Below are 15,766 nucleotides of genomic sequence, written 5' to 3' on the forward strand. Positions count from 1 at the left end.
ATCATCTATTTTATTTAATCTTCAGGATAATTATATATACACCATTTGGCTGACTAATCAAAGATTAAATAGTTCACAATCTAAGACCAGTACTCTACAAACAATTATATAAAATGATATCACACTACAATGGTGCTGTATTCATTACAGTTGTAGGTAGAGGTATCCGAGAAATACTTTCCAGAACTTGATGCTTCTGTAAGATGCAAGTTCATCAGTTGACTGCAAACGCAAGTGAAAATGGAGAAGTAAAGGAGAGTAAGATGATAACTGCGATAAAATCACGGTGGTCTTTTCACTGTTAACTCATTAGTCATGGGCTGGTGAAGGGTTTACTTTTAACCCTCGCTCTGCAATATAGTTTATATAGTCCTGCACATAGTCTATGCACTTATAGTCTATAAAATTTAACATGATGATAAAGCTTCTAGAAGTCTTTCATAAAAATGGAATTTGAATGCAATCTCCATTAAAAACAAGACTACCTACTCGGCCACAATCCCCAAGTGCAGGTAAAATGAATATTTTAAAGCAACTTTTCCAGATGATCTAGAAAGATAGGATTTTGAGTATATTGGCATTGCAGTAGACATGACTAGTCTAAAGAGAGCTTATATTTTCAAAAGATTGCTAGGTTTGTTGACTTCTACAAGCATTTATTTTATAAAAACTTGTGAGAAAATTTCCTTTTCCAAACGTTCAACATTATTTAATAAGAATTAAAATACAGCATGAAAAATGTCTCAGTAGGCGTTTTGGAATAAGTAAACTCAATCAACTCAACCAACCAGCCAACTAAAAACAAAACAAGAAAGGAAGATCAAGACTTGGCTTGAACTTTCTAAGAAAATGCAGAAGCAGAATTACCACATTTTCAGAGCTGAAAGGTGAGAATTTTCTTATGAGTACTTCTCTAAGAAAGAAGAAAAATCTGCATACATCTTTGCAAATCAACTTAGGGACTACAGTCAGCAATATTAATGAACATAGAAAAGCCTTCTGTCTAAACCAACAATGGTAGCTTTTTAAGAAAAAATTTCTTTTCATTAAAGTTTAAAAAAATTATTTATGAAGCAGTCACATAGGATTTAAAGCACACATCAGACCGATTTGTCATAATTCTGACTGTCTTGAGTAAAAACCCCATAGTATTCCTGTTTGTTGGCTTTAAAATTTCTCTGTACAAAGACATAAACTATTGCATATATGAATGCATACAACTGTGTAAAATAGTAAAGGAGCCAAACAAAGAAAATATTAAAATACTGCTTTTTTGGTATCCTTGGAGAATCTGTGGTAGTAACAAGGCTTGTTGTTTCCTGTCTGAAGAAATATTACATATATGGAAGACAGATCTCTAAATATTTACACTGTGAAGATCTTGTTCTCTTGCACTAGCCTGAATCATAAGATTTTGAAGCTGAAATAAGTGTTATTTCAGATATTCACTCTCCCTGCCTGGTAGCAAGGACTGCATCAATCTCATCTGTGCTTGCTCATTTGGGAAGCATGTATTCAGGAGATGCAATCCAAAGGGATTCCTCTATCCTGGCAACACTGCAGCAGTCTACCGTCTCCAGCCCAGGTAATGATGGGATTGCAGGACTGTCTGCCCTGTAGTCATGAGCAGTGACCATGGTCAGCAAGGTGCTGAATCCACCCAGTGATGACACAAGAACCTCTGGTTCCAGCTAGCTGATCAATATGGTTAATTAAAAAATAGCAGGTGGACCTGTTTGGAAAAATTATTGGGTAATTTTACTTACTGTCCACCTGTGGTCAGTTGTGTGGTGGCTGAATTTTTAAATATTTGGTGTTTTGTAAATCAGGTATATGATGAGATTTCTTTCCCCACTTTGAACAACTAAAAAACACAATCCATAAAAATTATAAATTTCAGTGGTTTAATTTTAATTTCATAAATCTTAATGAGTATGAAAAAAATTAAAATAACTAATCTGAGAATCCCATTTGCATGCTTAGACTGAGGTTTACAAAAAATGAAAGCATGAGAAGTAAGTGTATACCTGAAGAAAACAGATAAACAAAGACAAAGGGTGTAACAGGGAAATGTTCATATTTACAGCATTAAAATTAATTTCAAACATACCACTTCAGATGTGCTATGTCTAGTCTAGACCATCATTTGGATTGTTAACCAGGCAGTGACCACTTCATGCAGAAAAAAATAACACTTATCTAAATTTCATTTTTTCTTCAGTTTCTCTTGTACAAGAAGAAAACTATATACACCCAATTGAAAGAAACTGTTTCATATACTGTACTAAAAAGCAGCCCCAAAGACTACCAACTGTTTAAAATGAACGTAAGTTAGTTAGTGTGGGCAAAACAACCAATTCAGCAATAACAATACTACTATTTTAATTTTTTTTCAGGCTTGCTGATGTCGATTAGGTGCATTCGAACTTTGCAGCTCAATCCTTTTTGACTTGCTTTTGCACAAATTTTTAAGGCTAGAAAGCAACTAATATGTATTCATAGCCTATGTGTTTTAAAAGCAGTTGGACTCTGTTCAAACATTCAAAAAATCATCTTTGAGCTGCAGCTCATCATAGAAGACTTAATTCCTCAAGGAAATTGTTCTGGGAAAGTTATAAGCAGATAGAAGAAGAATTTATAATGGAAGTTGGCTTGCAATATCAAGCTCTTATCTCAAAAATGTTTACACATGTGAGTATCTCATTGAAGACAATCTAAGACTTCAGTAGTGCACCAAGATACAGACAGACTGTGGGCACCTTTGTGATGCTGTCCTGAAATCTATGAGAGTTACACAAAGAGCTGGAGGGAGCTCACATTCAGGCAGTATTATCTTAAAATATGGTCTTCTATCTGATTATCAGTTTTAAAAAAATAACATTATCTGGCTCTCAGAAAAGGCAGAATCTTATTTAATTTTGTGTCAATTGCTCTGTAGTGTCTGTCAAAGGTAGTACAGCCATGGGAAGAAGCCAGGGTTGCAAGTCTACCTTTCAGGTACCTGGAGAGTTGAGCTGAAAGTCTGCATTCCAGATAAAAGGAATTGGGCTGCAAAAGGCAGGGTTTTCTCAAAAGCCACCCCTATCCCCCCACCAACTGAGAGCTAGATAAGCCAGGTTAGGAGGGAGAGGCAAGATGGTAGGGTGAAATTCAGTAACAGGCAGCAAAAGCTCCCACTGTGTGTGTGACCTTGAATCCTCGCCCTTTTCACAAAATGGAGCAAGAAAAGCAGCTTTTTAGTTCCTCAGTGATTAAACGCCACACACTAAACATGGGAGATTCAAATCTCCTCTCTGCCTGAAGGAACTAACATTTACATCTCCCACAAGAACTCTCTAATGACTCAGCTATATGATATAATACCTTGGATTCTCACAACTTTTTTCTTGTTAAAGTTCTACTACTCTTCCTTATGTGCTTAAACATTCACTGCAGCAAAAGCCAAGCCCTGTGCCCTGTTGACTGTCCTAATCAGCAGGCTTCATAGTCAGATTACAACATTAGCCAGAGCCCATCGAGTCCTGCAAACACTTTAGCACTCCATGCAACCTAGGGTAGTTTCAAAGCAGTGATTTAAGACATCTCCATCAGCTTATGGCTGCCTCTGTTTGGAGACAAGGCCGTGTTGCCAGGAGGTGGGAAAAGGAGCTGCTCTCCAGGTACAATGCATACCCTACTACCAGGCTGCTGGAGCAACAGGGGAGAGGGTGCAAATCTGTCCCCCTCTCTGTAAGAACTCGGGACACACAAGCTATCGTGCTCTGAAAGCACACCTGGAGAGAGTTCTGCTGATAAGAGAGGGTTCCACTGATGGGAGAGGCATAGCGATGCTGATGGTGCAGATCCATCAGGCTTGTGTGGCCATGAGATATCTGCCAGGTATCTCTGCAAGCCAACAGGCATAAGGATGCAAAGGAAAATCTCCTGGCAGATATATGTGCATCGAGTGTCTCCAGAGATCAGATGGTTGTTGCTTTACAGAGAGGAGAAACTGCATTTGGGATGGGATGAGAGCAGCCCCACAATGGCAGGTGTGCCAGGTTTCGCTGCCTGACTCTGAGGATGCCTACACTGAGACATCGAGGGAAGGTCGGCTGATTTCACCTCAATCCCATTTAGCAACTTAAAAATACTTTTGAACAGCACTTTTTTTTTGGATCAGTGCTTCGGAGTGGTTCCTCTCGAGCTTTCATCAGAAGCTCCTGCACACACACGCACACACACACACACAGACACACACCGACACACGTAGACACGCCGCTTGTGGATGCAGATGAATGATTCCACCTGACCCGGCCGCCTCCGGGCATCGCTCTCCCCAGCACCGGCGGTGCCGAGAGCGACTGCGGGGTGGGCGGCGGCCATTTCGGAGCGTGAGGGGAGTCACCGGCGGAGACCCCCGCCAGGCTGGATGGAGAGAGGGCACGGAGCGAGCCGCCCGAGGCACAAAGGGGAGGGCCGCCCCGAGCAAGGGAGGTGCACGCACACTCCACTTTCCTCCCCGTGCGCGGGGGGAAGGAGCGGGCAGGAATATTCTGGACCGAGGGAGGGGAGGAAGGAGAAGGGGGCTGAGTAACTTGAATAAATCTGCAGCGGAGCTAAGGAGAGGGGGAGGGAAGCGGCGGCAGGTCATGTGAGGCACAGTCATGCTGCAGGCAGAGAGGAGGCACCTGGGGGGGGAAAGGACACGAGGCAGCCTTAGGTGGCGGCTGCCCGCCATGGCCAGGGCCGCAGCCTCGCCCCTTCCCCAGCCGGGGCACCCCCTCCCTGCCCGCGTTCGGCGCCGCTCGCCCATTTCCGCCACGCGAGCCGAACCCCATTTCCGCCGGCCCCGGCCAGACGGGCTTTATGTCTGCTGGCGCGGCGCGCGTGCGCGGCGGCCGCCGCCATCTTACGTTGTCTCTCGCCCGCCCTCCCCTTTGGCGAGCTCTCCCCTCCTCCCCCCCCGCGGCGCCTCCTCCAGCGCTCCGTGAGGAGACGGGGCCGGCACGGCGAGGGAGAGACCCGCGGCGGCGGGGAAGCTGGGAGTAGACCCCGAGGGAAGAAAGGACGGGGCGGACGCGCACGCGGCAGGAGGAGGATAAATTCCAGGCGCGGTTCTGCGGAGGACCAGTGGGTGCCGCCTGTTATAAAGGGGGAGGAGGCGGCGGAGGGGGAAGGAAGAGCGTGCGGAGCGGAGCCTCCTCCAGAGACAGCCAGACACAGAGGGAGGAGAGAGAGAGGCTGCCTGGCTGGCTCCCCCTTCCTCCCTCCCTCCCTCCTTCCTTTTCATGGACTCTCTTGTCGGGTTGCTGCTGCTTTTCTTCCGTCCTTATTCCATCTGTCTAATGCCCAAAATGATTCAGCTCCATGGCTGCCACTGACGGGGATGTCCCTGCCCGGCTCAGCCTGCCGCTGCCGCCCTGCTGTGCGCCAGTCCTGTACGTATCCGCGCCTTCCTCCTCCTCCTACTTAGCAGCGGTGATGGCGAGGGGCGCCGGCCGCCTCGCCGGGCTACCCTGAGGGCCTGCCGGCTGCCCTCGCCCCGCCGAGCCGGGGAGGGAGGGAGGCAAGGAGGGCGGTGCTGCCGGCGAGCCGCGGCGCCCGGCGGAGCCTCCGCGGCGAGGAGGAAGGGGCTCGCCCTTGGGTGGCCGGGTGGCTGCTCCCCGGGAGAGGCGAGTCGGGGGGCTGGGGAAGAGTGTGTATGGGGGGGAGGGGGAGTAGGGGGCGGCCGAGGAGGGAGGTGGTGGTGGAAATCAAAGGAAGGGGGGGCGGGTAGGAAGAAAGAAAGTGAATGGCGGAGGATAGAAAGTGTCACATTCAGAGGCGGCGGAGGACCGGTGCTCGCCCCCTCCCTGTCTCGGAAGGGAGGAGGAGGAGGGGAGGGGGGTGGTGGTTGGCGGTGCCGAGCCGCCTCAGCCCGTGCGCTGCGGGAGCCGGGGGGGGGGGTGGTTGTGCGTGGTGGTGTCTCTCTGCCCTGCCTTAAGCGGAAAGCTAACTGTGTGTGTGTGTATCTGTGTGTGTGTCTGTCTCTTTCCATACCGGGGGATTGCACTCTTAAAATACACCCGATACAATGCACCAGCCTGACTCAGCCGCAGACATTAGTGCTAGGAAGATGGCGCACCCGGCGATGTTTCCTAGAAGGGGCAGCAGCAGTAGCAGCGGCAGCAGCTGCGTTACTGCTCCCACTGCACCAGGTACTGGCGTTGGGAGCGCTGCCCTCTCTGCCGAGGATTATCAGCCGCCTTTGCTGGTCCAGCCACCGCCTCCATCTCCTGCAGCAGCTTCATCCTCGGGTCCACAGCCGATACCCCCTCCTCCACAAAGCCTGAACCTCCTCTCGCAGTCTCAGCTCCAACCACAGCCTCTTGCACAGACTGGAGCTCAGATGAAAAAGAAAAGTGGCTTCCAAATTACCAGTGTGACCCCTGCTCAAATATCAGCTAGTATGAGCTCTAATAACAGCATAGCTGAGGATACAGAAAGCTATGATGATCTGGATGAGTCTCACACTGAAGACCTTTCGTCTTCAGAGATCTTGGATGTGTCTTTATCCAGGGCCACTGACTTGGGAGAACCTGAAAGGAGCTCCTCTGAAGAGACTCTAAATAACTTCCAAGAGGCAGAGACTCCTGGGGCTGTTTCTCCAAATCAGCCTCATCTTCCTCAGCAGCATGCTCCTCTTCCTCATCACCCACAGCAGAGTGTTGTGATCAATGGAAGTGTTCACCCCCACCACGTTCATCATCACCACCATCTTCACCACCACCATCATGGACACCATCATCCATCACATCCTGGCGTAGGTAGTGCCCCTATTTCTGGAGGACCACCGCCCAGTCCATCATTTAGAAAACTATCAACAACTGGAAGCTCTGACAATGTTATATCAACTGCACCAGTTTCTGCTGCATCATCCACTGGTTCCCCGGCATCTGCTGTGTCTAATATACGCACTACAAGTACTCCTGGCAATTTAGGTGTAAGTCCTGCTACTGGAACTAGTACCTTAAATAATATGGGTGGTGGTAGTTCTACTGTGGCAAGCAATGTGCTTGGTACTATAAATTTAAGCAACATCACGAGTACTGGTAATGTAAATGCTTTGTCTGGAACAAGCAGCAATGCTAATGTGAATATCTTGAGTGGTGTTGGCAATGGTACGAGTGCTTCCTCTAGTGTCATTAACAATGTTACTAATCCAACGGCAGGAATGGCAGTGGGATCAAGCCCACAGCCGGCTGCATCTGGCACCTCAAGGTTTAGGGTTGTAAAATTAGATTCTAGTTCTGAACCTTTCAAAAAAGGTAGATGGACATGCACTGAATTCTATGATAAAGAAAATACTGTTGCAGTTTCAGAAGGAGTACCAGTAAACAAAGCAGTGGAGACGATAAAACAAAACCCGCTTGAAGTGACTTCTGAAAGGGAGAGCACCAGTGGGAGTTCTGTTAGCAGCAATGTAAGCACACTGAGTCACTATACAGAAAGTGTGGGAAGTGGAGAAATGGGAGCACCTACTGTGGTACAGCAGCAAGCGTTTCAAGGTGTGGGTCCACAGCAGATGGATTTTAGCAGTGCTGCTCCTCCAGCAATTCCAGCATCTAGTATACCACAGAGTGTTTCTCAATCACAGCTTGCACAAGTCCAGCTGCATTCTCAAGAAGTAAACTATCCACAGCAGAAGCCAGGGGTCCAACCCCCTGCACAGGCCAGTCTAACCACTGTTAGTGGGGTTCAGCCAGCCCCGGTTAATATACTAGGTGTATCCCCATCCCTGGGCCACCAGCAACCTGCCATTCAGAGTATGGCTCAACAGCAGCTGCCATACTCACAGCCAGCGCAGCCTGTGCAGACTTTGCCAGTGGTGCAGCAGCAGCAGTTGCAGTACGGACAACAGCAACAGCAGCAGCAGCAACAGCCGGTTCCTACGCAGATGGCCGCAGGTCACGTTAAGCCGGTGAACCAAAACTCTGTCACGGGGGCTATGCCGGACTACATGCAACATCAACAGATCCTTCAGACTCCAGCTCCTGCCATGCAGCCAAGTTCTACAGCAGTAGGAGCTGGGCAGCCAGTTCCTGTTGCCCAGGCACAGGGCATGCAGCCTTCAGTCCAAGCACATCCAGCCGCTGCCCCAGCTCAGCCTGTTGCTCATGCTCCAGCAGCAATACCAGGTGTAGCTGCCAGTGGTCAAATGCTGAATGTTGGGCAGCAGGGAAGCGTAGCTGCTGTGGTGCAACCACCCTCTGCTGCAAACCAAATTCCACCTCCAGTTATGCCGTCAACTGCTGCTCCTCCATCTTCCCAAGTAGTGCAGCCTGTGCAGACAGGAATAATGCAGCAGGGATTACAGGCTAGTGCTTCAGGCCTTCCTCAGCAAATGGTCATTGCTCAGCAAAATACCTTGTTACCTGTACAGCCGCAGGCACAAGGAGTGGAATCTGTAGTCCAAGGGATGGCTGGCCAGCAGCTGTCTGCGGTTAGCCCTATACCCTCAGCTAGTACTGTTCCTGCAGCAAGTCAAGCTGGTTCAGCTGTGCCTCCTGGCATACCTTCTGCTTCTGTAGGTTTGGGACAGCCACAGAATATAGCACAGGCTTCGGCTGTGCAGAATGGCAGTTTGGCTCAAAGTGTTAATCAGCCTCCCTTGATATCAACAAGTATAGGTATGCCAGTGGCACAGAGTATGCCACAGCAAATGCCACTAAGCTCTACCCAGTTCCCTGCACAATCACTAGCTCAGTCCATTGTAAGCCAAATTGAAGATGGCAGACGCCCTACAGAACCTTCATTGGTGGGTTTACCTCAAGCTGCCAATGTCGAGAGTGGTGTTGGAGCATCAGCTGTTTCGGATGGGGGTAGCAGCAACATGCCATCTTCTGCATCGCTCTTTCCACTGAAGGTGCTGCCGTTGACAACGCCTCTCGTAGATGGTGAGGATGAGAGGTAAGACTGCCTGTAACTTTATTAAAATATGGACTGTCTGATAGTTTGATTTGCAGTAACCTGGAGGTCTTGTTACAGCCATTTGGTGAAATGAAGCAGAGTGATGTTTCTGTCTAATTAGAAATATTGTTTCTCAGGTCCCAGCATATGCAGGTATTATATTAAAGAACTAGTTTTTCTTTTGAGGGGGTGGGTTGTATTGATTATGCTTTGAAATTACTGCGTGGGTAAATGGTGTTTAACAGTCTGTGACAATGTGTATATTCCCACTGTACAGGGCAAGACTGTGGAATATGGGTATGATAGTGGTGATTATAGTTTAGATTTTTTTATTATACTGAAATAATATTTATTCTTAGGTAGATTTTTTTTCTTTCCACAAGCCTAGAGTCCATCCTGTCTTAGCTTCTCTATTTTAAGTATTGACTTTACAAAGGTTGAACCAGTTGTGAGTCTGTGGTGTAAGTAAAGCCTTCTCTTTGACAGCCAGGAGATGCTTTAGGCAAATGAGTATGGTGGGGAAAAGGAAGTTCAGCAACACTGTTGTGGCTCTTTAAATTGAACTTAGGCCACTTTTGGTCTTGATGGTTTTGCTTCAAAGCATTAATCCCTGGTGAGAGCTGCTCAGGCCTGCAGAGGGATGGTGAGCCTTTGAATCTGGTGCACCAATTCTGTGCAGTCAGAGTATGAAAACTACTTTCTTTCTCCCACCCTCACCTATTCAAACTATGGGTGTTCTCCCACCTTCACATTTTCAAGTAAATGACCACTGGCTGGTCTTAATAGTATATACATGTGAATAGTCTAACTTCTTTGACAGTGTGTGCAGAGAAGTTGTATCAGTTGTGAAAGGCTATTTTGTGTGCAGGCTGAAGGAATCCAAAGATCAGTTTTGAAGTGTGATTTTTTGATATTAATTATGTGTGGAAATTCCTCAATGTATTGAGGACCTCTTACGATATGGGTTTGCAAGTGGACAGGAAGACTGGTGCTTCTCCCAAAGAACTTCTTATGTAAGAAACTACAATAAGGGGAGAAGTAACTTTTAAGATAAATAAGCAGCCTTCGGAATGTGTGGGAGAACAGAAAAGAATATTAGAAAAACCACGCCTCCAGTAAGGAGACAAAATAAGACACTAAACACAAGGTGGGAAAAATGCCTTAGCAATGGGAGGTGAAGTACTTCTTAAATGTCTTCTTGGAGCCATAATTTAGGAGTATTGTCATTGGCCAAACTTTATTTTAAAAAAATAGAAAAAATAATAAAATAGGTTGCTGAGGAAGGCTGGATTATTTTCCTAATATTGAAGATCCCAACTCTATCAGCAGTCTCTGATTATGTTGATCATGAGGTGTTGACTGCCTTAGTGACTTTCATCACGTCTATCTAAGATACCAGAGAACTATAATGAGTAGCAGCTTGTCTTCCAGGAGTGCTAGGAGACAAGTTCCAACAGTTTCATTCTGATTATGTTTTTTTTAGTCAATAAGTACTTGAAGGTGGTAGAAGACAGACTGAGGTGTTAAAGCCGACAGTATCACCATTGTGCTGCTAGCAGTTAGTTTTCTCAGAAATGTGTTTTGGTTTTCTTTCATTTGAACTTTCTAAACCAAGACTCTAATCCATTTGTTCATGGGTCCCACTTGTCTTTGGTGGTGTGATTTGGTTTTGTTGTTGTGTGGTGTTTGTTTTAGTATTTTTTTACCAAGTTAAAAAGCCCCCTTAGCTTTCAGGGGGATCCCAGCTGAGTAAGGGATTCATAAGCACATTGATACTCAGCATTTTGGAAAATGACAGCTAGCATGTGTCTGTACCCTGATTTTAAGAGCATATGTTAGCAGTTTGTCATGATTGGTAGTTTTTCCAGAATGTTTAAATCCCTCAGGGTAACAATAGCCAGAAATACCTTCTTCCTCTGTTATTTGGCTAGCCAAAGATCATATCCTTTCTTCTCCCATGCACATTACCTCTTTGTTCAATCTGTCATCTCCAGGTACACTACACTTTTGTTTAGCTGCAGTTGGAAAATCATTTAGATTCTTTACACAGAGCAGGATATGACTCTGTTAAATGGAGACCAAAAATAATTGTGTTTTTTTTGCATTACAGTAGTGGCCAGGTCACTTTTGTGGACTGTCAGACAATTTACAGCAGCACTTCTCCCTGCCTATCTGTATGTAGCCTTAAAAACATAGTGAGATTACCTCTGTTTCCGCTTCCAGGGGATCTCAGGACAAGGTACTTACATTGTCATCTCAACTGGAATTTTGATCTGCAGCTTAGGTTTCGTTGCTAACTAAAGGTAGTGCAAGATACGTTATTTTGCTTCTTTGGCCATCAGATATCTCTAATTAGAGGGGTTTTTTTTTTCTGGCTTGTTGGATTATACTCTCTTTTACAGGAGGTAAATGGTAATGTGCTTTAAAACTACATAAACATTTAAGAAACAGACATATTGTAAATACTTGTGTTTAAAATCCCAATTTCTCTCTGTCTCACCTGCGCACAAACATCCATCACTGAAGATTTCTATCAATACATCCCAAGTGATTCTAAACCTGGCAAGGGAAAAGGTAGAAGAAAGAAGTGAGTGATGACATAATTGGACCAGCAAAGAAGCTGTAAAATTCCATTTAGTGTGCCTTTGAAAAAACATCTGACCCCTGTAATGCCTTGTATAGATTAACTCCCAGCTTTTCTTAAACCTGTATATAATTGCGTTTAAGGACGCACCAGTATCTTTAAGTCTTTAGTCTGTTCAGTTTTTAGAACACCATTTGCATCTCTTTCTATGTTTGTTATCAGGGCATGGCCTTTTAAATATAGACAGTGTGGAGTGTATCTGCTTTGAGAACCATAACCTTTTATTTCCCCAGTGTGAATGACTTTTATTTCAAATCATAGTGAAGATCAGAAAAAAGAGATACTAAAATGAACTGCTTGGCAGAATGCTATGTGGAAAATTAATTTGGAAACTTTATTTATTAAAGAGAGGATACAAATAATACTCTGTATTTTCTGTATTTAAAGAGAAACAAAACCAGAACAAACCACCAAGCAAGAAACCCAAAACCCCACCAAACACTGGTAATTCTTCTGATTAGTCTTTCTTCGACCTGTTGGGTATGCCATAGGTGTTTGGATGTTGGTAGATTCGTCATCTCTTTTAATTCTTCAGTCTACAAAAATGAAGGCCAGGTTTTTGGTTGTTAAATATATATTTTTTTTTCTTAGCTTGTAGCATGATATGGCCTCAGTGTGTGATTCTTGTAATTTCTTGGATTCGCAGCAGTTACCTTGATTTATTCAGTTTAGTTATTAAATCCTGTCAATTTTAGACACAGTCTTTTGAGCTTAGTATTTCATCTCTAGAAGTGTAGAAGAGGATTTCTTTTATTTTTATGCTTTTGAAACTTAAGCATGAAAAATGCATGTTTATATCACAATGAATTTTTTTATGTATTTATACTTAGTGTTTCAAAATAAGTTTTATGTCTTTGTAGACAATGCTCTATGCTTTACTATGCTATAGATGCTTGCAGTAAGATTTTGTACAGACATATTATTCTTAAATTATCTATAAAGTGAAACGTAAAAGGTCAGTTTATTTTACAGCATTTATAAAGGCTGCTGTAAGTGAATTTAAAAATAACTTAATCTGAAATGTTGTTTGTCATTACTAAAAAGCAGATTTTGTGAATGAAGGATAAGAGAACTAATAACTGCCTCCCTGTCCTTGATGGCATTTCCTGTAGAGTTGTTTGCATTCTTTAGGCTGGTGCAAGTTGTGTTCAACTGTTTTTTCATTTCATCCAACAGCGAAGCAAAAGAGAAAGGAGGAAAAGGCCATGCTAAACACATAAAAAGTATTCTTTATTATCTTGTAATTTATTTATCTTGTAATTTTTTAAGAGAAATTTTTATTAAAAGATCCCTTTAGAAATGTTTTCTGTGTGGGACATATGTTTTGGCTTGTTACCAAGTCTGTGGAGAGGCTGGAAGATTAAAGTTGAACGTGAGAACTGAATGACCTGTGAACAGCCTTTGAGAATCTCTGGTAGCAACAACTAGTCCTAGATTGTAAACCAAGAGTAAAGTCAGGAAACTGGATTAATTTTCATCATGTATGCAACTATGTAGTGGGAAGGCTGATCAGGTACAAGTGAGATTTTTACAGATATAATTGAATACTTTTTGAAGATTTTAATAAGTAGCGGTGAATGAACATATTAAAATAGAACTGGAAATTTCAGTTATATTTTTGATGTGGTAACTTTTGCATACTTATTTTGATTTTGTAAGCAGTTTTAGAGTTTATATGGGCTTTTTCATTTACTGAAAGTTTTGCTGCTCTGTGTTTGAGAAAGGGAAAAGATACTTTATGACAAAGGATTTAGGGTGGATTAGCATAGATTTATGGTGGTATTTTTTTTTAGTTGCATCCTAGGGGCAGTGTTATTTTCTGTTTTGCAGATTTTAAACTTGCTTCATAGTCTTGTCACCATTTTGAAAACTGCATGATTTGAATTCTAGGAGATTGACTGTTAAAAAAGTCTGTTCATATCTTCAATGTAGCTTTTATGGAACTTAAGAAAATTGTTAACCTCAGTAATGGCAAGTCAAATGAGTAAAAAAAGAGCACTTTGGTGAAGAAAATGTGCTTGCTGTTGTCATGCTGACAAGTCCAGTTTCTCATTTCATCTGATTAAATAAAATACCTACTGTTGGTGGAATTGACTTTGTTAGCTCTCTGCTCTGAGTAAAGAACAATAAGGAATTTAGGGTCTGCACCTTGTGTGTCTGCTGACCATCTGTATGTGGTAATACCTGTTTTGATGGACCTTTTCCTGATGTCTTTTATAGATGCATATTCTGCATGCCAGGATATCCTTTGAACTTAGGACTGCTACAGTGCTTGGCATTGAGTTGTCTTTCAAGACAGGAAGGGCCAAAAGATACCAGAGGGTTGTAAAAGCAGTAATTTAGCACTTAAGATAATTTCTCAGCATCTGCCTTATCTCTCCAACTGATAACCTAATTTCCAGAAAACGTTCCTTAGCACTACAGTTTTGGCTACTCTTTGGAGCAGTGCATAAGTAATAAGTCATCTATATATGCATATGTCAAACAAACAAGGTTTTAAAATATTTAATGTTGAAAAGCAATCTTTGTTGCTGTCTCAGGATTTGCATTCTTCACAGGCTAATCTGGAAATTAGAATTAAAAACACTGACAAATGGATTGGTAGTGAAATGTTTGAGTCTTCAGTAGTTACTGTGATCTAAATAATGCACAACAGAGTTATGACTATAACTGTTTGTGGTAAGCTGGCAAAGACAGGAGAATAGGAGGGGAAAATAATAAAAAACCAAACACCACCACCCATCCAAAAAACCCCCAACCCAACATAGCAAACCCCAATATGTTAACATACCTTGCTTAAGCATAAAGACCCCCTATAACTTGTTCAGTTTACAGAGGGTAATAAAGTAAATAAACCTTTTCAGACCTATCTCTAACAGCTTGAAGTAGATCAAATTGTAAACAGTAGTATTACTAGTATATGATTTTAAACAAGAAGCTATACAAACATGAATATCACTGATAATAGCAAGTGTATTCTCAATATGACCTTTCGGGGAATAATTTGTGATATGGGCTTGCAGTTTGATGTAGGTGAAACATAAAAATGACTAGAAAAGAATAGTGTGTCTTTGTTCTCATTGATTAAATGCACTGGTTCTTTTGCTGTTCTCTTGATTAATTTATGAGACTAAAATGTACTGTATGTAATAGATATTACACTTCAACAAATGATTGAAAACTTCTAAAAGTGGGCCTATACCTTTCATTTAGTGCACTTAGAGCACCAAAGACAGTGCTATTAAGCAAAAACATTCTTCGACACCATGTTAAGAGGGACTAAGGGTAAGATTATTCAGTAAATTATGTCATGGTAAAGATCACCGTAAATAACAAACTAGTTTATTCTCAGCATGGTTGTACAGGAAACCATAGCCTAAAGCTAAGATGGAAAGAGCTCCTGAGTGACTGGAGATACCACTTTATTTATGTAAGCCTGTTTTAAAGCATTCAGAATTAGGAATTGCATGATTGAAGTGCAGCATAATTATGGTATCAAATTGGAGCACCTGATCATCCTTCTGGCTTTAATATCTGGGAACACTTTAACTCTTGTTCTGCCTTTGGAATTTGCTAACAAAGATAGTAATTGTGCTACAGTCAGTGGTGTAAAAATCCTTATCAGCTCATTTTGTACAAACCTCCAAATGCCTGTTGTGCATTGTCAGTGTTGGAAGCAGGATTTGGTTTGTGGTTGCAGTTGTATGCAAATTCTCCATCTTCCACTGAAGCTGGAGATCAGTTTTCCCAAGAGAGAGATTTAGAGGTTATAAATGCTTGGCAGTCAGGGATTGTAATGACCCCATACATGCCAATGGTGGAGCCGGGGATAGTTTAGGTATTTTATCATTGTTGGTTACCTTATGGACTAAATGACTTGCCAGTGCTAAATGAGGACTTCTGACTTGGGTGCTGTGCAGAGGTGAAGACTGATACTCATCGTGGTTCAAGCAGAACATTATGCTTTAATAATGGGAACTTGTTCAATTTTATGAAATGTTTTACACTTGCAAAGTAAGATCCTTAACACGTGTTTTGGTAGAGTAAAAAAGTTACAGTAAAGTTGTTCACCATTTTTCTTTGAGCAAGCAATTAGTTCCTTTAAATTATTTGGGCATTATTGTGTGCCAGAAATAACTCATGATTTTTTTTTTCCTACTTCACTCTGTGTTATGTGGATTTTGTTAATTG

The 15,766-nt window shown here is 43.0% G+C and overlaps 1 protein-coding gene across 2 annotated transcripts in view; it reads left to right on the forward strand.

The window, feature by feature from the left end:
* The first annotated feature begins 4,977 nt into the window (after nucleotides 1–4,977).
* TSC22D1 (TSC22 domain family member 1) overlaps nucleotides 4,978–15,766 on the forward strand; it is a 92,936-nt gene continuing 82,147 nt past the window's right edge. Inside the window, exons 1-2 of one of the 2 annotated variants that reach the window (XM_027649343.1) lie at nucleotides 4,978–5,420; nucleotides 6,065–8,931. In XM_027649343.1, coding sequence (XP_027505144.1) covers nucleotides 6,098–8,931 — 2,834 coding nt within the window. In that variant the 5' untranslated portion in view covers nucleotides 4,978–5,420; nucleotides 6,065–6,097. Of the gene's footprint in view, nucleotides 5,421–6,055; nucleotides 8,932–15,766 lie in introns of those variants that run through there. The other variant, XM_027649340.1, reaches the window with a different exon arrangement.

This window comes from Corapipo altera, unplaced genomic scaffold (assembly GCF_003945725.1).
Source record: "Corapipo altera isolate COAL_440 unplaced genomic scaffold, ASM394572v1 0, whole genome shotgun sequence".
Lineage (NCBI taxonomy): Eukaryota > Metazoa > Chordata > Aves > Passeriformes > Pipridae > Corapipo > Corapipo altera.